The 22596-nt window shown below is 39.6% G+C and overlaps 2 protein-coding genes across 2 annotated transcripts; both read right to left on the bottom strand.

The window, feature by feature from the left end:
• Positions 1 to 79: 79 nt before the first annotated feature.
• swi5 (SWI5 homologous recombination repair protein) lies at positions 80 to 6244 on the bottom strand. The gene is made up of 5 exons (XM_053411087.1): positions 6043 to 6244; positions 5097 to 5145; positions 4893 to 4996; positions 4507 to 4601; positions 80 to 2033 (listed from the first exon to the last, which is right to left on the bottom strand). The coding sequence occupies exons 1-5, from the start codon at positions 6138 to 6140 to the stop codon at positions 1969 to 1971; spliced, it is 411 nt and encodes a 136-aa protein (XP_053267062.1). The 5' UTR covers positions 6141 to 6244; the 3' UTR covers positions 80 to 1968.
• An 8290-nt stretch (positions 6245 to 14534) lies between these two features.
• fam163ba (family with sequence similarity 163 member B, genome duplicate a) lies at positions 14535 to 22306 on the bottom strand. Its single transcript, XM_053411581.1, has 3 exons — positions 22178 to 22306; positions 19216 to 19331; positions 14535 to 14972 (listed from the first exon to the last, which is right to left on the bottom strand). Exons 2-3 carry the CDS (start codon positions 19306 to 19308, stop codon positions 14535 to 14537), a joined length of 531 nt encoding a protein of 176 aa, XP_053267556.1. The 5' UTR covers positions 19309 to 19331; positions 22178 to 22306.
• Positions 22307 to 22596: the final 290 nt, after the last annotated feature.

The raw sequence follows: 22596 nt of genomic DNA, 5'->3' as shown, positions 1-22596 counted from the left end.
TGTACACTAAAATAGATATGAGTCACTACTGAAGGTCTGGAGAGCTCAAATTCACAAGGACATATTTTTTATTTTTAAATTCTTACGGAGCAACAAACAGAAATAAGTCCTATTCTTACCAAACAGATTGTAACTCATTTTCAAACAGCTACCACGTGTGTAACAAAACATGACGACCACATAAGTCAGCATTTTACACCCGGATCAGCACTTATCAGCTGGTATCATCGTGAGTGACCATGTACCAGACTGAACACAGTATGACCGATAAGGTCAGCGATCAGGATAAGAAAATAGGATGAGCTTTGACCTGATTAAAGTGTACACGTAACTTTTTCATCGCACACTCACACAGCCGCTATCAGTCCAAGGAGACACATTATCAGTGGCTCTCAGACAGATAAGGCCACACCCAGCATATTATGCCACTTGTGCGCGTCGTCTGTGCAGAACATTTACCGTACGTTCCAGGCACACTGAACATAATTGTTGCATTGTTTCTTTTTTAAATAAAAGGAAGTAATGTAGCTATCAAGCCGTTTCTCCTGTGTTTTTTCTTTTGGATGATCCCGTGGAAACGACAGGAAATTGTGAATGAGTGTGACAGTTGTCAAATATACTTGTGAGTGATGTTCACATGAGCTTCAGGGGGATGTTACAACTGTAATGTTTCGCAATTATGATTGATTTCAACAGACACGGGCGTTAAAAGAAGGGACTATTTTTTACTGTTACACTTTCACCTTAACAAGGCATTTACTGTTGATAACAGAACATAGTTACACTCAGAGGATTAATTCCACAAAAACTAATGTTACAACCACGATGTATCCGTATTTGTTCAGTTTCCTTCATGTGATTAGGGTTAGTACAAATACAAAAATACTGTGTGTGGTGGTACCTTATTTTATGTTGTCAATATACAAGACATATTATACTAGGAGCTGAAGCCGTTTATTTCACACGTTAAGGTCCAGCATTCCTGCTTTTCTTCAGAGAAATAACTGATAATCATAAAGTCTACATGCGTGCATACCCTTATCCAAACCCCATTTAGATAAGCTCCAATGTCCAAACAAAACAAGTCCTTTCAAAGTTGTGTCTCAGGAGCATTTAAAGATGTGTCAGCGAGGCAAGGGAAATGCAGATGCCTCTATAAGGGCTCACTGGACTATTTGAGGAGTATACAAATTAATTATATGTTTGCTTTGTTTGAGATTGGGCCTCTTTTGTCATCGCCACTATGGAAATATTTATATTGTATATTTTTTCGCGGCCAAGTCATGGATAAGCACTGCAGTGTTTCTACGTCGCTTAAATAAATACTTTCTAGAACATTAATTCTCCATCACGGCTCCATTAGCTTAAACCTTATGGTCTTTGTCTCCAGATTTTAAACCACCTCAACACCGGAGAGAGATTTTGGAATAATGGGTTTGACAACGCTCTGCATCATCATCATCATCAAATGAGAGAATATCTTGTGGTAGAATATTCATGCCTCTGGCAGAATTCAGAGACTTGGAGAATCGCTAACAAGGAAGGGACAAAGTGTTGAGGCGCAAGGTGAAGCAACATCTTGCTGATACATTTCTCCTTGGTTTTAGTTTCTCACCCATCAATTTATTCTTGCACAAACAATATGCCGGAGAGAAGTCATATAAAATATACATTTGTCTTCTGTTAAAGTCTTATATTAATTGTCCAGAGCAGATGGTATCTCTTGAATATTAGATCTGCCTGCTGTACAGATACCATTGTCACGTCATCATGCTCACTGACGTTAATCAGATCTCTCTCTGTCTAAAGGAGGAAGTTCAGGTCAATAGTTTCTACAATCACATCTTTAGTCCACATCCAAACTCCTACCAAAAAGTTCTTCTGCTCCTTTTCTTTGTTTTCATCCTTATGCCTCCCTCCCATCAGTGTTTGGAAACCATTATCACCACTGTATTTTCATTTATATTTTCAGTCTTCCAGCTCCAGACCAAAGTGGCTGTAGAGATCTCGTGTGGTGGTCCCCCTCAGATCAGCTGCAAGACACAGAAAAGTGGGGGTTAGGTCCCGGTCTGCAGATGACATGGTCAACTTCATCTGGTCCTTCTTTCATACAAACCTCAAAACACTGAAAGGACCACAGTCCATAGCACTGAACAACTGAATCACTCAACATAAAGGCCTGAAGTTAGTGAGAGTTTATCGGTTAAAAATAAAACCAAGCTCCTATATTAGTCTCTCTTGTGATTTTTACTCCATCTAAGATCATGTTAGGTCAAGTTTTTTCAAAGGCTAGCCCTCTGCTTCTTTTGATTAATGCAGAACCAAGCTATGCTGAGTTGTGCTGGAATTACCTTGATACAAAGACCAGCTTGGTTTCCTGTTTACCTTGTTCATTTATACAAGGTTTTGAATTTAGGTTCCTTACAGATTTATTATTATTCTATTTGTTTTAAATTTCATGAAATTTCAGTTTACTGAAGATGAATACTAAGTGTCAAATTATCCTTTCTTGCAACTAGAAAGTGAGAAACCTTTGACAAAAGCTAAAAATGGAAATGAAGACTTCCTCTTTATATTAAAAAAAAGACTGCATCACTACATGCACAAAATTTAACTTTTTATCACCCACAGTTGATAAATTTAGTTTATTTTTCATTTCACAAGGTCAATTACATATACTAACCTTGAAGGCAATCTTTATGTTATATAAATGGCTCTAAACTTGTTAAACAGTAATAATTTACATAATGGCAAAGCAAAAAAGGAGAGTTCTAAGTGAAAATGACCTTAACCCTGACAGACAGACGAACATGGTGACAGACAAAGGGACAGTTGTCTTTAGAGGGTATTGCAGGCCATCTCCACTTGTCCCATCTCACTCCACAGCCAGCCCACTGATCTCCTCCCTCTCAGCATAGCAGCATACAGTACAACAGAAACTCAGTGTTTAAGTGAAGGCGCTTTGTGAAAGTGTGTTTCTGTGATTGAGAGAAAAAGAGAGGGGGAAGCAGAAAGAGGAGAGCAGAAAGGGGGAAAAGAGGGGATGGTAACATGCGTCTGTATTTAAAGGCGTGTGCATGCATTAGTGTATGCACGCGTCTGTGTGACAGACAGAGATTGTAATTGTGTGTGTGTGTGTGTGCTTGTAAGTGATGTAAAAGACTGTCATTGTGTCAGAGGGGAAACGCCATCTCCATTCACTAAGAGGTCATTATCATCTTGACTCTCCACTGTACTGAGAGATAATTTAAAGAGACAACTTTTAACTCACAATGTAATTTTAGAATAATGGTTTATTTCTGCATAGGTTACTGCAGAAGTATAAAATAAGTGACATTAGAGAACGAAAGGTGTAATTGTGTGTGTCCAGACTTTACTTTATACTATTCACACAAGCACATGAATGTCAAAAAGTATTTTTGTTATGAACCATGCACAGATCATGATGCGACTTGGGTGTGATTCACCATCACTTCCCCTTAACAGTGTGAAAAACTCAACATTTCATGCAGTTGCAGCACATGTTCACAAATAGACTCGAACGGCACTCATAAGACTCATTCAGGCATTGCAACCTATTGGCTAATGCTGGGGAGACCCCACTGTACATTCATCACTATCCGACAGACTCACACAGTACGATGCAGTGTCAGAAGTGATGGTAAAAGTTGTGGGGGAGAGGCTGCGATGTCAACATAACATTTGATCTCACTGATAGGTTAAATAATGGGTTCGTGGCATAACCCAGATTGCCAAAATAAGAGATACAACAGCCAATTAAAAAGTCTTAATCAAATAGAATATTAAATAGTCTAGAGGCAGTCCAATTAAACACTGATTGCACAATGTCTTAATATTATATATTAAACATTAATTACAAAACATTTATTTTGAAAGACTTGGCCTTTGTACAGACACTGTGCTGTTGCCATCTAGTGGCTGAATGTAGAACATCTTTAAAATCAATGTAATCAAGCCAAGAATATACATTTTAGTTCACATTTTTCCTAGATGTAATAGCTGCTATACCTAATTCTGAAAACAGTAATATTTGTATATGTTCAAAACACCATCATCTTTTAGATTCAGACAATGTAGTTTTTTAAGGATGCGATCACATGTTTGTCCAGTTTGTTTTCTCACAACTTAATTACACCAGGAAAAAGACACATTGTTGTATGTGTCATCCAGTCTGTTCAGGGTTCACACTGACTGATGATAAATGAGCCAAGCAGTGTAAACTCATATGAGTCACATAGAGAAGACAGACAGCTCACTCAGCTGACAGTTTGAGTTTGATGAAGTATTGTGACAGGTTTTGTTTGGTGTGAGGTGCTTAATCACAAGTCATAACTGCAACTGAACTTAATCCGTAATGGCTACAAAATGGCTATGGACTGTAAAATGTGCAAGCCCAGACTATGGGTGCCTTAAAATGCCACTACAAGCTAGAGAATAGGAAAGTGGATAGGAAAGATGTTCTGTCTATAAGAGCAGTGTTCATACCAATACGACCCAGGAGTGATTGTCCAATGTCTTTGATGTCATTGTATTCATGCAGCATATCAATATGATGTTCCAGCTCCTCTACGATGCATCCCCTGCAGTAACACAAACACACAAAAGCAGATCTTTGCAACTATCCATACAAAGGCACACAAACATAACGTTTGAAAAGAAGCAAATCGGATTAATGCTGGGAAAACAATGGACCAAAAAAGATCTGTTTATGGGTATTTCATGGTATTAATTCTGAGGATCATCAGTGTCCCATGTACTCGAATACGACACCGAACCATCAACAATCAACATTACATTCTTAACCTCAACACTATTTAAGTTGCTCTACAAAAACAGAAATACAAGACAAACACACACGCAGCTGTACTCACTCAGCCTCCAGCTGTGCTATCTCTGCATCCAGCTGATCTCTCCTCTGCTCTAGCTCGGCCACCTCCTCTGCAGGAGTAACTTTGGCCCTCTCAGTTACTTGAATCTGTGAGGTGCAAAACATGGTATAGAAATGCACACGTGGCACTAAATATAGGATTTATCTGTGTGTGTGTGTGTTACAGAAAGAGGGGGGATTTACTTACAGGTGATTTGAAGTTGGAGTGCACCCTCTTAAATCTGGAAAATGGCGTTCTAGGGAAAGACAGAAGGAGCGATGTTATAGGAACGACATTTTTCATGGCCAAGTGCATTAAAACTCCTTATCAACAGACATAACAAACAGTACAACTCTTATTTGACACTGTTACGCACTTTAAGGGTATTTCTTTGACTTTTTAGTGATGAGGTGCAGTATGTATCTACGGATATGGAAAACATGTATTTGTGTTATGCGAGTACACTGGATTGAGTGCATTGTCTTTTATTCTGTTGTCTATGCATCACTGGAGCAATTTTGATTTTGATGTATTCAGCTGATAAAATGACAACCAAGTCTTTCTGTTCTATTCTAGAATAACAGAATACATTGGTGATCATGGTCACATGTTCCATTACTCATCAGAAATAACTCTTAGAATTAGCATTAACAGTTTGCACAAAGAAAATGACAACTGAATTACAGCTAATAAACTCACACATCCGTTTCTCAGATATGGCTGATAATTAAAAACCAAAGGATTACTCAGAAGAGTGGCCTCAGATTGTTTTTGTCATGTGTCATTATAAAAATCGACTTCAATTTGACACACATGCAAATAAGTCAAACTGCTTTGGTGAAAGTTTGACAAGAAGGTAGTCTTTAGGGTGTGTCGGGTTGATTGCTCTTTGTATTAGTAACATGTGTCTGCATGTTACTATCTGTACCACTGGCACACTTCATTCTGTTGTACAACAACCTTGGAAATACTTCATGTCAAACATAAAACTTTTCCCAATTACTATCCAGTAGCTTTAATGTAGCCAGGCGTTAGCTCTGACGTTAGCTAGGTAGCTAACTGTCACAACATGTTCACATACACACATGCACCACACAAATAGTCTGCTAGCTCAACAAGCTAACAACAGAGCTAACGCTAGGTGTTATATTACCGCTTGTTAGCTGCTTTCTTCACGTCGCTCTGCTCCGGCGTTGATCCCGAACACGTATCTTCCCCGCGGCTGGTTTCAGTCGGCTGCTCAGAGTTCATGCTGCCGTAAATGTGACAAAAACGACCGTGTTATGGTGGATTTTAACGCAATAAAGAAGCAGCAGCGCGTGAAGAGCAGGAAGTTTGGAGTTCGCGGCTGACGGCAATAGACTGTCACTGCAACATGATTGGTTGTTGAGACCGAGGGGCGGGACTGTGAGTGGTTTGGGTACCCTGGTAATAACATTGCGACAATGGCGTAGAAGTGGCAGTCGTTTAAGGGGGAGACTCAAATATTTGCACATAAAGGCTAAATAATAAGCTTTATTAACTTTCAATATTATTTTTGTTTTCCGTTTGAGTTAAAGATAATAAATCAAACTTTAATAGAAATACTGGACGTGAAATTAATTTGTCTTCACTGTGCTGGGTGATACAAGAATAAGCACACATGACTTAAATCATTTATAAAAATCCCTCCGAATATTATTCCGTCAGTGATTGTAGAAAATGAATCATATACAAATGAATCGCTGACAAACTAATTATTGTCTTGTTAGGGCCCGAGCACTGACAGGCACTGACAGACAGCCCTATTGAAATTGTAAGGATTATTATTATTATTTTCAGGCAAATGAATTGGCTCTTTGAATTTGGTGACATGCTCAAATTCTAACAAAAATTTGCAGAAAACTTGAACGTGTTCACATTGGCCGATCTTCACAAAAGTCGATACACAGGTGTATCATGACCAGACAAACAAAAAAGTCTACAGGGTCAACTTGTCCATCTTCTTCCTGTGCATTGTTTCTCATGGGAACGCAAAATCTATTTATTACCTCCTATAGTCTGTAACTCGCAAATGTGCAGTGCAGATAAAGATGTAACTACTGTGGCATAGATCCATGTTTTGTTACCTGTATCTAATGTGTATGTTATTATGTCTATATTCTGGTTTAAATGTTGTATATAACCAGATTTGTAAAGTCAAATATCTTATATGCTATGTGGGGCAGATCCCATTCTACCAGGTGTACACATGTGATTGTTTCATTGTCATTTTATAAAACGTGACACTTACAAATCTTGGAAAATGTATATTTCTATTTACAGTCCAAACCTACAACAAAAATATTCAGAGCTCAGACACAAGAGAATGGATAATCATCTTACAAGAAAATGTTACTTTTGCACTTTTTTTAATCTATACATTATCGATTATCAGAATAGCTCCACACTGTCTTTCTTATGATCAACCTTGAAGTTTCAGTTCCACTAAATTCATCAACCAGCTCCTGTGATAAGAGCACCCCCCCCTCTTACTGCCCACCAGATGGTGGCAAAGCACTGCTGAAATGGACTCTTTCATTTCTCTGCTCATCTCATCTCCTGCTTGATTCCCACAGATCAATTACATCCAGACTCTCTCCTTTTCACCCTCTGTCTGAAGCAACCCACACACTTCTTGACTGTGAAGAATATTGCATAATCAGAGAGTGATGCCGTGGCACATATTCAGGTGCTGTATTCTAAACGGAGGCCACTGAGGACTGCTCACCAACCAGGCTGCCTCTCAGACCGATCCAAAGCCACCAGTGCTCTAAATCTAAATCGGTGGTGGATTAGCAAAGTAAAAGGTCACGTTCAAACCACAAACACGCAAACAGAAGCACACACAACACATACACATACAAAAACACACACGTTTTACCACTGCATACAGTCTTTCCTGTATGGTTCACTGGGAAAGAACCAATGGAAGAGGAATACAGCAAGATTTAGCTCTCAAACCAGAGAGAGAGAGAGAGATGGAGAGCAAGAGATACAGGGTTTATGGAGACAAGAAGATGTTGGGAAAAGACAGAGGAAGGCAGACGGAGTGTGTATCCAGAGGAGTTGATGTTGGGGGTGTGTGGAGGACATAAAATTGAGTCCATTCTTGCTTTATGTCCTCAGAAGTCATTGCTTATTTATCAGTTGTTATATGGAGACAGAGAGGGTGGGGAATGAAAAATTCAGACAGGAGGCATGGCCTTTCCTCCTTTTAGAAATCGAAAGATTACACACACCGGGCGGTAACAGCCTCTGCATGCAACTGTGTGTGTGTGTGAGACGTGGAAATATCTTTCCATATCTCTGACACAGCAATAAGAGTGTACTCTGAGTGGGTGCCATATGATATTTGTAAATTAAAGACACCAAATCATGTTTAATGAACCAAGATAGAACACACTACCTTTAATGCACATATAATTTTCCCAGTTTTTTTTCCAAATCATTGTCTTTTTCAGAACCTTCCCAGAAATTAATTGATGGATCTTGATTTTAAAAGAAAAGGCACATTTAGGTAACTGATATCTCTGAGTGTGTCAAGTTTTTAAGGACTGTTGGGTCTTGGCGCTAATATATGCTCCACCAGTGCCATTCAAGTTTTAAATGTATGATAACTGCATAGGTTCATTTGCAATTTTTATTTTCATAGTAACTAAGACTGCATTGAGTCCTACATTCACATTTGTATTTTGAATAACCAACAAAAAGAAACACAAAACACAACCTTAGTTACTTTCTACTTTTTTTTGAGGAAAGGTCGTGAGATGCAGTTGTAATCTCTGTAATACGAGTCGACCTTGACTGATACCATTGTTTCCAAGATCAAGGATTAATTTGAAACTCAACTATTTGTTTGTTCCTTGGACTTGGGACATAGTTGAGACAATTTCAACAAGGCATTTTTCAATAGAACGAGTGTGAGGGAAAGCTGAGCATCATGAGTGGAAGGAACAGGACAGGAGGCTGAAGCAGCAGGACAACAAGAGGAGATGAGGACACGGGGTAGGGAAGCTTTGGTTTGTGATATTAGTTGGAAAGCCCCCTATCTGTCGTGTCCATAATTCATGGAGTCCCAGCCACTCATCTTTGCTGCATCTAAATTCCACTGCTGGGGAATTATGGGCAGGAACCATAAAACAGACAGACACACACACACACACACACACACACACACACACACACAACACACAACACACAACACACAAAATACTAGAGAGTAGGGGAGGCTGCAGAAGATGAAGGGATAGAGAGAGAGAGGCCATGAGAGATGCAGTGGACCGACAGCAAGAGAGTGAGTGCAGGGCTACAGAGTTAGGGCTCGACAATTCAAAGCATGTCATAAAACATCGATACACCTCTAAAGGCCGCACGACGAGCTCTGCTTACACTGGAGACGATTATGCCTCTAAATAATTCATTTAGCCCTCAGTGCTCATTCATACAAACACAGTGCAAACACTTCATGCAAACAAATACAAGGATGATCAAGCTCACACATCACCAAGAAAACAACGCGGTCAAATGTGGACAATGTCAATCAGGACGAAAGGATGCTGCTATATACCTTCCACGTTTTCACCTTTAATTTTGATCTGATTATTTTGTATTTTGCAGTGTAATTGAATTTTTTTTATCTCTTGCGAATAGGAGACATTCACAATCAGCAGTTAAAAGCAACAAAGCAAGTCAAATCATGATTAACATCAAGTTATATTTATAATCACCAAGTGGAATGTAAGACTGCAGTTGGAGGATTGTGACAACACTAGTGAAAGCGTGGGATATATTTAAGCTGATGTAATTACTGGATCCCGTTACTGTTGTAAGATTTAATTGAGAGAAGAGAAGTGAGATCGTTTGGAAGCTTCGACAGTAGAACTTTATAAATGAATAACACAGTTTCGTCTTGACTTGGAGAATAAATCAGATTGTCCATCCAAGGGGGGGATACAGGGCACAATGATGAGTACAACATTTGTGTTGTTTTGTTGATTCACAGTGATACACAGGGTTTTACTGGTGAAGTGTTGATTGGGCAGCATGACAGATGGATTCACAGTTGGCAGGACACAAAGATTCTTTAATCCTGCACAAAAATTTGATTTAACATTTTCCAGTCAAATGTGGAATATGAATTAAGAAAGATAGTCTGCTGTCGAACCAAATTCCAAAGTACTCTAAAGTTTTTGTATGAATAAACAAGAGTAATCTTTTTTTTCTCACAACAATCAAAACCCCTGATACTGTACAACCTTCCCGACAACATGGGCATTCATCTCAATGCCACTGATGCTTCCAGTCTCTTTGGCCGAGCTACAGCATGCTGCTCACGTCTGAAACCTGAAACAAAGATGATTTCTTCGTAGGAATTGTCCATAAATGTCATATTGTTCATTCAAGTGTGCAAGTCCACAAATTAAAAACCCTCCTAGCCTCTTCACAACCGCCAGACGGGGTTTTAAAAAAGCCATTTACTGAGCCCAGTGCAACTTACACTCCAGCATCGCCTGAAGTGCCTGTGATATTATTACTCGTAAATTACGGCGACTGTAACGAGAACAAGTAAATACATTTCCATCCAATTTGTCTTGTGGGTGGAATGCTAGTGTGACAGTAATTCCCTGGTACAGTACTCACAATTCATGTAGAAATAAGTGGGAGGTTGAATATATCTACATCAAAGGGAATCCATCATAATGTGAGAGGGTTTTCATGTCTGAAGCGGCGCTGCTGTATTATTGCCATCGCAAAATGGCTATTCATGTCCCTGCCAGTGAGGCTTGGGTTTAATATCAGCTCCTCTGCGCCTCCATCTGTCTGCATCTATCTGTGGTATGTGCTATTTCATTAGCTCTGACTCATCCTTCTAATAACTACCTCTATTTCCTCCCTGGAATAGTTCTCACTTGTTTTTTTCTACAGCACGATTAGTCTCCTCGGCGCTATGACTCACTCGGTTTATTGTCAGAATAAAGCTTCCGTAGTCCTGTTTTGCGCGGGTGACATTTCATTGTGGCTGTCATTTCCTCGCCTCTGTCAGGGCGGTTTATCATCATGCTTAAGTGTCCCATTCTCCATGCTTTCACGCTCTCGCATTCAAACGTGTGTGCTGTCATGACTCTCACCTTGTTGCCCCAGGGCTGATGGAATGAAAACACCCTTTTTTGCATGTGTAGATAAAGGCTTCACTGTTTTCTTATGCTGATGTTAGATCTTTTACAGTACGCCTGATGTTGGACTTTAAAACACATTATTAGTTTCACTTGTTTGCTTCTCAGATATATTCACACCAATAAGCATTCAGCAAATAATATATTTACTCACACTAATGATAGTGTCCTCCTCCGAGTTGAGATGTTGAGCAGATGTCATCTTATTAGCTTCATCAAAATCAAATATTCAACATATGCACCAAACACAGCAGAATGATATGGTTTTCATTGCAGTTTATCAGTGAAACTAATGATAAATCTCATTTCCAATCCTGTCACTGTCTAGACAAAAAACGAAATGGTTGATTTACTACAAGACTCTACAGGAAATCGTCCAGGTTTCCTGTTTGAGAGTTTGAGACCTGGATTCCATCTGTTATTGTGTAATGATTTATGTTAAACGTTTGTTGCTTTATTATTTCTGTTTTGATACATGTGTGTTTTTAATTTATTTTATTTTCGTTGAAAGCCTGTTGTTTTAAATGTACCATATAAATAAACTTTGACTTGACTTGGCATGTTATCCCACTTCCTCATATTAATGCATGCATTGAGTTTACTAAATAAAATAATCCTGGATGATGCACCGTACTCTAAAGCTGAATCCATCAACATTGTATAGTCGCCAGATATACGGCCCTGTCCAGGGGATATACATTCTCATCATAGAAAATCTCTATTGATAATCTTTTTTATTATGAGGCTTAACTGTGGATTAACTTTATTTACTGAATTAATAACCTTGCATGTTTGTCATTAAAAAACTATGTGAGGTTTATTTTCTCAGTTTTAGTGAAATCAACAACAATAACAACAAAACAGATGAGAAGGATTTTCACAACATTTTATTAGCAACAATGTGTCCGTTAGTTATACACTAGAAACAAGGAACATTTCTGCTGTACTGTACTGAGTCTGAAAAACCAGCTGGCTCATAAAATAATGCGAGTAATTCAAATACTATAAGGTAAAAGCAACACTGCATTTGAATATACACGAGTAAACATAATGATAATGATAATAATAATAATATTTCTTCTAGCAATTCATTATGGCACTACAATTCCTGTGCAACTGTCACATAGTTTCAGTTTCAAAAATAAGAAAAGCATAGCATTGACAAACTAATGTGTGTGTGTGTGTGTGTGTGTGTATTGTGTGTTTGTATTGTGTTGTAGTGTATTTGCAGGAAAGCACATGTCACAAGAGGAAAAACTAAAAAACAAAGTCAGTTACTGTTTCACTCTTTGGAAAATAATGAGCATGATTTTTGATGAAATCAACAGATAGAGATAGATAGAGAGAGAGAGAGAGAGAGAGAGAGAGAGAGAGAGAGAGAGAGAGAGAGAGAGAGAGAGAGAGAGAGGATTAACCATCCATTTGGGCAGCGCCGTGGGGGAGGGGGTAATCTAAGAAGGGACATTCAATCAGCTTCAAACTCCTCACACCGCCACCGGTAAATCATTTCATTCATTAAATTTGTGTCTATAAAACTCAGCCCAAAATAAAAGAACAATCCTAAGAAGACAGAGGAGCAAAAGCAAATACTCCTCAGTCCAACGCGTCAAGAGAGCGACTGCAGTGTTTGTTATGGCCTGTTAAATATTTATACATGTGTCTTTAAAGGTGAATGAATCTTTAGCCCATGAACCCAGACAGCAACAAATCAGCGACAAAACAAGGATTTGCAGTCCACAAACTGATCCATCAGTGGAGAACGATAATGAATTTAGAAGTGTTGCCATAAAAACACCTGTTTGCGTCTGAGTGACTTTCTGCTGTTTGGGACATTCTTTGCATGGAAATGGATTTTAGTTGAATTTTGGGTAAAGTGGCACATGTTCTCCTATTTCAACCAGAGTGAACCTGGTGCTAGGGCTGGTTCTGACTTGGTTAAAAAACAGTTTCCTTTGCCAGGGGCTCGAACCATTTCATCTCCGATTACCCAGCGACACTAGCGGCGACTTCAAGCATCAACAGTGACAATGGCGGACGACAGGGTCTCTTTTCAAGTGTTAGTCGTGGCTTTGCAAAGGAACATTGGCATCTGAACATGACTGGTCCATACTTCAAAATATCTAATCTTCTTTGCTGCCTATACACAGAATGCAAGCTCAGTTGGATTTTTCTTTAAATGGTGGTTGCAATGTGTTCGTTGGTCTTATTGGTCACAATAATCCCACCACCAGCCTTTCTTCTTCATGTGTTGGAACTAAATTCGAGAGCTGGTTCTCTGGCTGTCTAAACACAAAGAACTGGTTCCAGATTACGTAGCCCCGAATCGTCCCTTGAACCACCTTTTAGGAAAAGGGGTTCTAGAAACCTTACCTTACGATTTTATGCTTTTTGATAGATGTTTAAAATGTTATTGCAACCCAACACTGGGTTCATAGCGGTGACAGATGGTGTTTAATGGTATGGGATAAATATAACTATCAATCAAGTCACACACAGACACAAACACACACACAAACACACAGCACACTCGCATGCAGGCACGCTCACACATATGCACACAAATAAAAGAGCCCAGCCCCTTTGGCACCTATCATCCACCGTGCCTGTAAAAACACTGAGGTCTTTTTCTAATTAAGTGTACAATGTTGTTTACACACTCAAGTGTTGTTAGCAGGCGCTCAGAGAAACCAGCCTCTCGTCAAACCGGAGACCTCGATGACAGGATGTGGAAAACAAGTCGCTTTTATTTTTAAATCTTCCATGAGCCCTTTATGTTTTAAAATATTATGGCCTTAAGTTGGATCCATTTAAAATGTCTGTGGGTGGCAGCTAAAACATGACATCCCCCCCTGTTCTCTAGTCCTTCCACTGGTGGCGAGTTATACTTTATAATCTCAATAATCTGTGGATGGAGGAAGAGACAGATCATCCCAATAGACAAAAGGAAATCACCGGACTTCTCCTAATCGTATTGTGTTTGTAGCAGCTATGGCAGAGAGTAAATCCCTGCCAATCATGACATAGAGGGAATCTCTCTGTCTTTCAGGCCATGGGTAGAGAAGGCCGGGGGAAGTAGGGCGACGCAAATATACTCCAATCTCAAAACCAATTCCATTCTTTTTTCAAAAAATAAAAAGAAGAAATATTCAAAACAAGTTCATGTTATTGATAATTTTACATTTTTAATTCAACAAATACTTTTAGTTCTTTATTGGTCCAAGTGTAAGGTCCTGGACCGGAGCATAGTACCTTTAAAAATGCAATCCTGAGAGCCATCTGAGTCCTCCATTCTGCAAGAGGCGACCAGGAGAATGAGACCAGACTACATCACACAATAGAAGACTGGACTAAACTGGTCAAGATGACGAAAAAACAAAGTCTGACTCAAGCCCAGTCCATCCTAGGCCTTCACGAGCCATTTAAACATAAACCTACGCCAAGTTCCAGGCAGCTACACATCAGTGCTGATGCTGCAGCTGCGTGCGAACATGTCCCTCATGGTGACAGACCGGGCGAGGTTCGGTTTGCGATAGTTTGAAATGTTCACAGGCACTGGCAGGTCCAGCTCCTGCTGCTGGACGCTGCGGTAGCTGATCCGGTCGCCTCCGTTCCTCAATCCATCTGGTTGGTGGTGGATCTGTGGCTGAGGGGGCTGGAGGTAGAAAGGCATCTCATAGTGTGTACAGGATGGACAGAAGGTCTGTGAGCGAGTCAGTTTCCTGGCCAGCGGAGGGGTGGAGAACAGGGCAGGGCCATTGGGGATGGAGGAGGCGGCGGCCGTCGCCGCCACAATGTTATGATTGGAGTGGACTGGCGGTAGGCGGGACGTAACGGCAAAGTCGGGCTCCTCCTCCTCCGACTCCGACTCTTCCTTCTTACAGCAATAATACTGATGGAGGAAAGGTGATGGGGAACACAGAAGAACGGATATGAAGGGTGGAAAAAGTACCAAATGATGTAAAATGTAAAAGGAGACGAGGGAATGGGCGTAAACAGAGAAAAGACAGAACATTAGTTATTATAAGATCATAGCAGCAATAGAGCAAAGTAAATGCTTTGGCAAATTAGTTTAAGTCGCGCTCTGGCCAACATTCAGTATAGAGTGGTTTAATAATTTGTAATTATCGAAAGACAGAAACAACTAATAACATTCAATTTAAAATTAAAAAAATTAAAAAAACTATACACAACTATCAGCAATGTCACACAACCACAATTGTCTAAGATTCGCACTCACTGGACATTGGAGCAAATTGATGATGAGATGATGTCTCTGATCTTTTGTCCATTTCCTCGTGAGTTGTGCAGCTACATGTTCATATGTGTAACTCTAGTAAATCATCGATAAGTGCTGCTCATTTTTCAGTACGGAGAACTAATGTTTGCTATTTCTGGTCCACAGACTGTAGCTTTCAAATCTATTCCTGGCATCCTCCCAGTTCATTGGAAGCCATACTATGTGAATCACGTTTTATTGCACTGTGACATATAAGAATCTCATGAACTTCAATCAGCTCTAAGTGGAGAGAATCGTATATGGTGATTTACCCTTCAGCCAAGTTAGCTTCCAGTTGAGCTCACTAAAATGCACTTTTATATAAAGTGCTTTACAATTTGCTTCTGACTCACTTGCTCTCTACCCACTCACCATACATATCGAAATACCACTCATACACCTGGCATCATCGGGAGCAGTTTAAAGTTCAGTGTGTTGCTGAAGGACACTTAAGACAGGAGGAGCCAGGGATTGAATCAGCGGCTCTGTGATTAGTGGAGGAGCTGAGTCACTGTTTCAATCAGGGTTTAAATAAAGATACAACATTTTAATTACGTGTCATCTTTACAGCCAGATTTTTAAGGCCAATATATTCATATAAGTGCACACACATAAGCGATAATGTTAGTAGCAACACATAATAACAACTTTCTGCCCCATTAATTAAATTTGGCTGAATAAAATATACTCTGAAAGTATGTAATGTTTCCTATTAGATACGTTTATTTGGAGCAAGGCTTTTAAAAAATACTCCAAGGAGATTTGTTTAAACTCCGAGTGTGAGCGCGAAATCAGACTTCTTTGAAATTATTATTACGCTCCCTCAGGGAATAGAGATGTATTTTTCATGTCCCTCGACTAACAGGGAAACTGATGCAATTCCTGGCAGCTGGCGGTCGAGAGCCCGAAAGCTGAAGAAATAAGTGTTTAATGACTCCCTGTTGTCCAAATGAGGAGCTCGGCTACTTGGTAACAAGATTAAACTGCTCTCACATGTATTTTCTGTACCTTGACATTCAGGATTAAAACTGATTTATTTTCTGTTGAAGGTGCACATGTAGCATACAGGTGTGGAAATGCCTTTTGTATTCAAAACATGTGATAACAGCAATCAGCTATGCTATCAAATGCATCTGACCCTGAGACAAGGGCAGAGGTGGTTAGTTTCTCTCTTGTTCAGTGATATCAGACAACTTATTTCTGAGTGGTTGACAGGCACTGAGGGTTTGTTTTTAGCACCCTAGCACACTTATAACTACAGCTACACATGCTGAGGCAGTTAACAAGGTTTAACGTGCGATATGTCACCATTAAGGGTCTCTCATTCAAAACAATGACAAAAGCCACATGGGATAAAGTGGATAAGACGCAATTAAAATGCGCCCAAAATGAAAAGTCTTGTTATTTTGCTAATAAGTGATGGTTCGAGATGCTGGTAGGTGCATTTTATCGTTATTTTACACAGCAATGTTACAATTATGAGTGTGGCATACATTTTTTCATCAAACTCTTCAAATAAGGATAATTTCCAAAATGTTGAATTGCGCAATTATGAAATTGACTCAAATGTAATAAGTGTAGTTTAATTGTGACTCATTCTGTTTGATTGTAAATGCTCACTTGCCGTCAAAGCAGCTGAAGGAATAAGTTCAGTGTACCAAGTGAAATAACAATAGTAAAATAGAAACAAACCAAGGTATTGGATTAGATATTCACAGAGTGAAGGCATGCTCCTCATGGTGTTATTATTGTGATATGCAGCTTCTCAAGCATAAAACAGTTGTTCTTTTCCCTAATTTCATGTTTTATTATTTTATTCTGACACAGAGGACCTGGTCCAGACTGGGTATCTGAATACATACAAAATCTTTCTACTGTGCGATTTTCTCAGGAGGAGATAAAACATAAGTCTTCAAGACAAACTAGTTTGAGACAAGGATCAAAGACAGGATTTGCTTAAAATTTAAGAAGACTGGGTAAAGAGGCCTGGGTTCAGACTGGAGACATGCTGAGGGAGAAGTGCTGATGAAAGCCGAGTGTTAACACACCATCATTTTTCAGCCTACTGGTGTGAAATGAGAGTATTGGAAAGTTTTTTCTGAGGGTAGATTTGGTTTTTTATTCCTCACTGCGCTGTACCAATTTTGGATAGTTTATTTTCTTCAGGCTGTAGAATAGATGATTTATGTCTTCATGTTCCAGTTAGGATTTTTGGCTACAGTTTGATGACCAGAAGGCTCAAGTCAAAAAGACGAGGATCAAGAACAGCTGATAAAGGTTGACTTAACTGTAATATTTGTATATACTGTCTAACAATAACATTACCATCATATCATCAGTACTATTACTATCATCTTGCCACTGCACCTTATCTACCTATTTATCTTGTGTTCCTGTTTTTTTATTCTTTCTACCTCAATATTTTTTATTTTATTCTATTGTATTGTATTTTATTGTATTCAAATATACCTGCTGCTTTGACGACTTAATTTCCCTTCGGGGATGAATAAAGTAATCTATCTGTCTATCTATCTATCTTAATGCTTGATTTCTGCAAATGCTACTATATGAGCTACCTCAGCCCACCACTGAGGTCCAGACTGTAATATCTCAACCACTATCTGATGGATCACCCTGAAATTTGGTTCAGAGCTTCAAGGAGGATGCATTGAAATAACTTTTCTTTTACCACCATCATAAGGTCAGAACTCCACTTACTACAGTTGTGACAGTTTAGACCACTGTCCCTGTTTGGCTGCCTGTCGGCGGCGCGCATTGATGGATGGTGTGAGCGGCAAGGCCCTCAAGCATACATTCTCTTTGTTCAAACACTCACAAACAATCTTACCCGCTCACCACGGCTCTGTACTGCAGACTAAAAGAGTCAGGGTGGGGCTGAGGGCTTTAAATATGGTGTCAGGATATACCTGCTGCAACTGATTGGACTGATTGGCCATGTTTGGGCCAAACCATTTTCCCTTGTGTCAAAGGGGGACACTGGACATTGACATTGGACATTAATGAGTGACAATTTTAAATGTACTAGTGAAAATCACTAATCTGCTAAATGAAAATAACATTAACATGCATGCTGTATTTTTTGATGAGTGTATTCATGGTTGGTTGGCAAAATGCTCAGTATTATAATCCCCCTGTTGATTGGGCCTGTCTAGTGGGAGGGGCCATGGGGTATATAAGGGGTGAGCTGCTGTCCTTCTGACAGTCTGCTGCATGCTGTTGCCGGAGGAGGTTGTCGGTGTTGTGCAGGGTGCTCAGCTCTCCACGGAATATCTACTGAGGTGATTATTCTATTATGTTGTAATTGAGTTTAATTTGCATTTATTTTGCTAATGGATTATTTGATTTATTGACATTGATTATTTGAAGTACCGGTATTTGATTTTGAATATGCTTTGATTTATTATAGAGAATATTTGATTATTGATTATTTGAATTGATTGAATTATTTGATTGTGGAATTGGTTTTGAATATGTTTTTATTTGACTATTTGCAGATGTTTGGGGTTTGGCCTCCTATGTATGTTGTGCACTTATTTTGACACTTTGGGAGAATAAATGTTGTTATAAACCAATTTGCAACTGTGTGCCTTGCCATCTTTGGGTTTGAAAGTCCAGTCTTTTTAAGGTTACATTACCTTCACCCGAGGCGGGGTGTGACAACAGTACTTTGATAAATGACATAATACACGCAGAGTGTAGATTTAAAAGCAGTTTAAATCCATACAGTTATTTAACACAATACTGAGTGCAGAATTGAGGGGGATTCATTTTCTACAATTCGGTAAACTTAAAGATCCATTGGGTGGAAGACTGGCTGAATGCAGCGGGGCCTCACCTGCAGCCTGCAGTAGCACAGTACTGCGATGATAAGGAGTAATATAACCGTAGCAAGAATTCCACCAGTGATGACCACTGTCCCGGCTGTCATTCGAATGGCTCTCCATCAACACCCTGCAAAGAGCAAGAGGAGGGATGGATGGAGGGGAGGGTCAGAGAGGTTCAGAGTGAGTGGACAAGAAAGGAGAAGGGCAGGGAGCGAGTGAAAGGAGAAATGAAGGAGAAGAAAGCACAATTCATCAGTACAGTAGCTTTATTAAGTAGATTATAACCGGGTGACATCTCCGTGGTGCTTATTGAATTATCCAGCAGTTAGTAGACATGTAATTGAATCATCCCGCAAATGCTGCGCTTAATATAGATGAGATCTCAGACAGGAAAACATAGAAAGTGTAAGAGAGGGAGGGAATCAGCATTCAACAGCAGACGGTAATTAAGATGAGCTGCAGAAATGACAGGGGAGCAGGAGAGGTAAAATAGATGGTGGGCGTGAGGGGAGCTGAAGTGAGCAAGCAGGAAGTGGAGATGAACAGAGCATTACGGAGAGCAAGAGGTTTGATGAATGATGTGATGAGACAAAGTGATGGAGGCGCTGGCGTGAGACGGATGAGCAGAGGAGAAACGTAAACAGAGGGTACATGGAAATGGAGAGGAGTGGATGAGAGAAAGATAGAGATGGAATGACGACAAAGGAAACAAGGGGGATTGAGTGACAGCTTAAGAGACCACAAAAGAGAAGAGAGAGATTTACTTGATATCTTGACTAAAATATGACTAAAAGGTCAGAATGATGCAGGGTTTAAAATACCAAATACTTGGATGATACAAGCAAACTCTACTTAATGCATCAACTGAACACAGGCAATCAAGTCGGTGAAAGTCTGAGGACGCTCCTGAAGGAGATCTCACAGTCACAATGAAACAGCATTTTAAGAGCTTTGCTTCCTTAATCAGATTCCTCTCCTAACGAAACAGGGATCATTTAAAAGTCTAGACCAATCTGATATCAGATGACGGAGGGAAAAAGACAATTATGATTTGATAAATGCTTTGATTCAATAATGAGCTGAGAGAAAGGGAAATCAGACACAGTATTAATATAAGGTTACAGTGCAAACAATAATCAGCTGGAAACATTCAACAGGGCAGCTGAGGGTGACCTGTGACCTTTGACCTTTAATCAGAGGTATCAGTATCTATCTTGTCTCATGTGATTGTACGCTCCTATTTAATTGCTCATATTCAAATAGTTGTGTCATATGTCAATTTAAATGTAATTTATTCCGGATAACGTGATGTAGCTGTGGGTTGAGCACGTGTCCGTTTTGCCGGAAAACAAAAGGAAGGTGACATTTGTTGTGTGAACACTTGGCGAACCTTTGGCACACTATGACGACTACGATTTAATGCTGCAGTACACCATAAGAACATTTGCAGCTGTGTGATTGACTTGAGGAGTGAACTGACCTCATTCTCGGTTTATTATATCAATGCTTCCCTTTAATTGCCTCTTTTCAGTCTCTGCAGCAGCTGGATTACCGTGAGCGCCCAGAGGCTTTAAATATTCATTCTGCTCTCGTAAGTAATGTAAAGTTTAATCACAAAACATTGTAAATGGCATTCAAATCGTCCAACGCCGGTCCTTAATTTGAGCTTGAAGCAGGGAAAGTGCCAGTGTGTGTCCATCAGCGATTCATTCAACTAATACTGACAGACACAGGTTAAACAGAAAGACCACCCTAAATCCTCAGTGGTTCGACAGCCCTGTACTGCACATGGTGAAGAGCTGAGGGAGAGATATTCAGCTTGTTTTTTGTTAAACTAGAACTTTCACTCAGTCGAGCACACTCCTCCGCCACGGCCCAACCGCCCTTTACATTCTGCACCAATTCATCATCTCAACTCGGTCCTAGTTGTAAAACCACTGAAGATATATCCAAACTGTTGCTTCCCTACTGAATCCACATTATCTCAGCAACACATTGGTGGTAGTTACAGGTTTGTAGCCCTATTTGTTAATGGAGTGGCTGCAAAAAGCCTGGGCCCTGATGAACTTACATTGTCATCAGCTAAATCCAAATTATCTTTTGGAATATACCTGATATTTGTCAAGATACTTTAATTAATCCCTGGGACATATATGAAAATTAAAAAAGCACTCTATCTCTCATTGATAAAGAAAGTAATTAAACATTCCTAGATCTGCCCCTTGGTTTGGATCAACCCCCAAATTGTATTGGTTCTTTCTTGGCCTGTGTCCCATCCTTCCACACAGTTTGGTTGAAATCCATTTAGCAGCTTTTGCATAATCTTGCTTACAAACAAACAAACAAACAAACAAACAAACAAACATGCCAACTAACAAACAGACAATACAATACAAACACTGCACCATTGCATTGTGCTTTCCAAAGTTTTACTTGTATTTTACACCTTCCTTTGATTTCATGTGACCTCTTCTTCTTATTAATTCATATTACATATATTCTATCATACAGTTGTTATGAACTGTGTGCCAATGATACATGTGTTTAAAAATATTAAGGTTAAGAGTTGAGATGAATCTGTAAAACTACAATGCTTGTTTCATCCAGGCGTAAATAAATAAATTCAATGATTAACATATTAAACACCAAACAAAACCATGACTATTTAAAACACATGAGGCAATTATTGGAAAAAAAAATAGAAACAGCTTTAAGGCCAAAATGCTCTGTTCTATGTTGATCCTTTCTTTTGATGCTATTTTAATGGGAAACTGTGTTTTTCCCTTCATCCATGTAATGAGGATTGTTTGTCCTGTCGGGCCTTCCTGCCCTGTTACCTGACATGTCTCATTATGGTGGGACAGACACTGATTTGAAAAAACAAAGCAAGTACCAAATAAACAAAAAGTTGTCACTCCAGGTAAAGAACATTCGGGGGAAGCCTGCAGATGTTTGACAGATGTGGGTACAGACCTTTTCCTTTCACTACATCCTCAATATGGAAGTGTCACATAGATCCACACAATCCCTGCACCGAGGATAAAATTGCGACTGAAAACCCCAAATAGGCCAGAGGGCATGTTGCTAAGCCTTGTTTCATTGGTCTGAGCCATTATCAGCACTGAGCACACAGCAGTGTGGGCCCGTGTTGTCAAGGTTTATCTCAGCGGTGACACAGACACACCCTGAAATAGAAATGCTGAAGAGAGACAACCGACTTTCACAGTCATCGCTCAGAATATGGAGCATTCTGGGGAAAATAAAAATGAGCTGTCACGTTATTTTCTGCTTATTCACCAAACATGCTACAGTGACTTTGTATCTATCACCAGGGCTCTCCATCAGCCTCCTCCCATTGACTTCACTGTAAGACAGAGAGTGCACTATTTCAC

This window comes from Pleuronectes platessa, chromosome 19 (assembly GCF_947347685.1).
Source record: "Pleuronectes platessa chromosome 19, fPlePla1.1, whole genome shotgun sequence".
Lineage (NCBI taxonomy): Eukaryota > Metazoa > Chordata > Actinopteri > Pleuronectiformes > Pleuronectidae > Pleuronectes > Pleuronectes platessa.
Note: the sequence above shows the minus strand (reverse complement) of the source record. Positions and strands in the feature narration are given on the sequence as shown.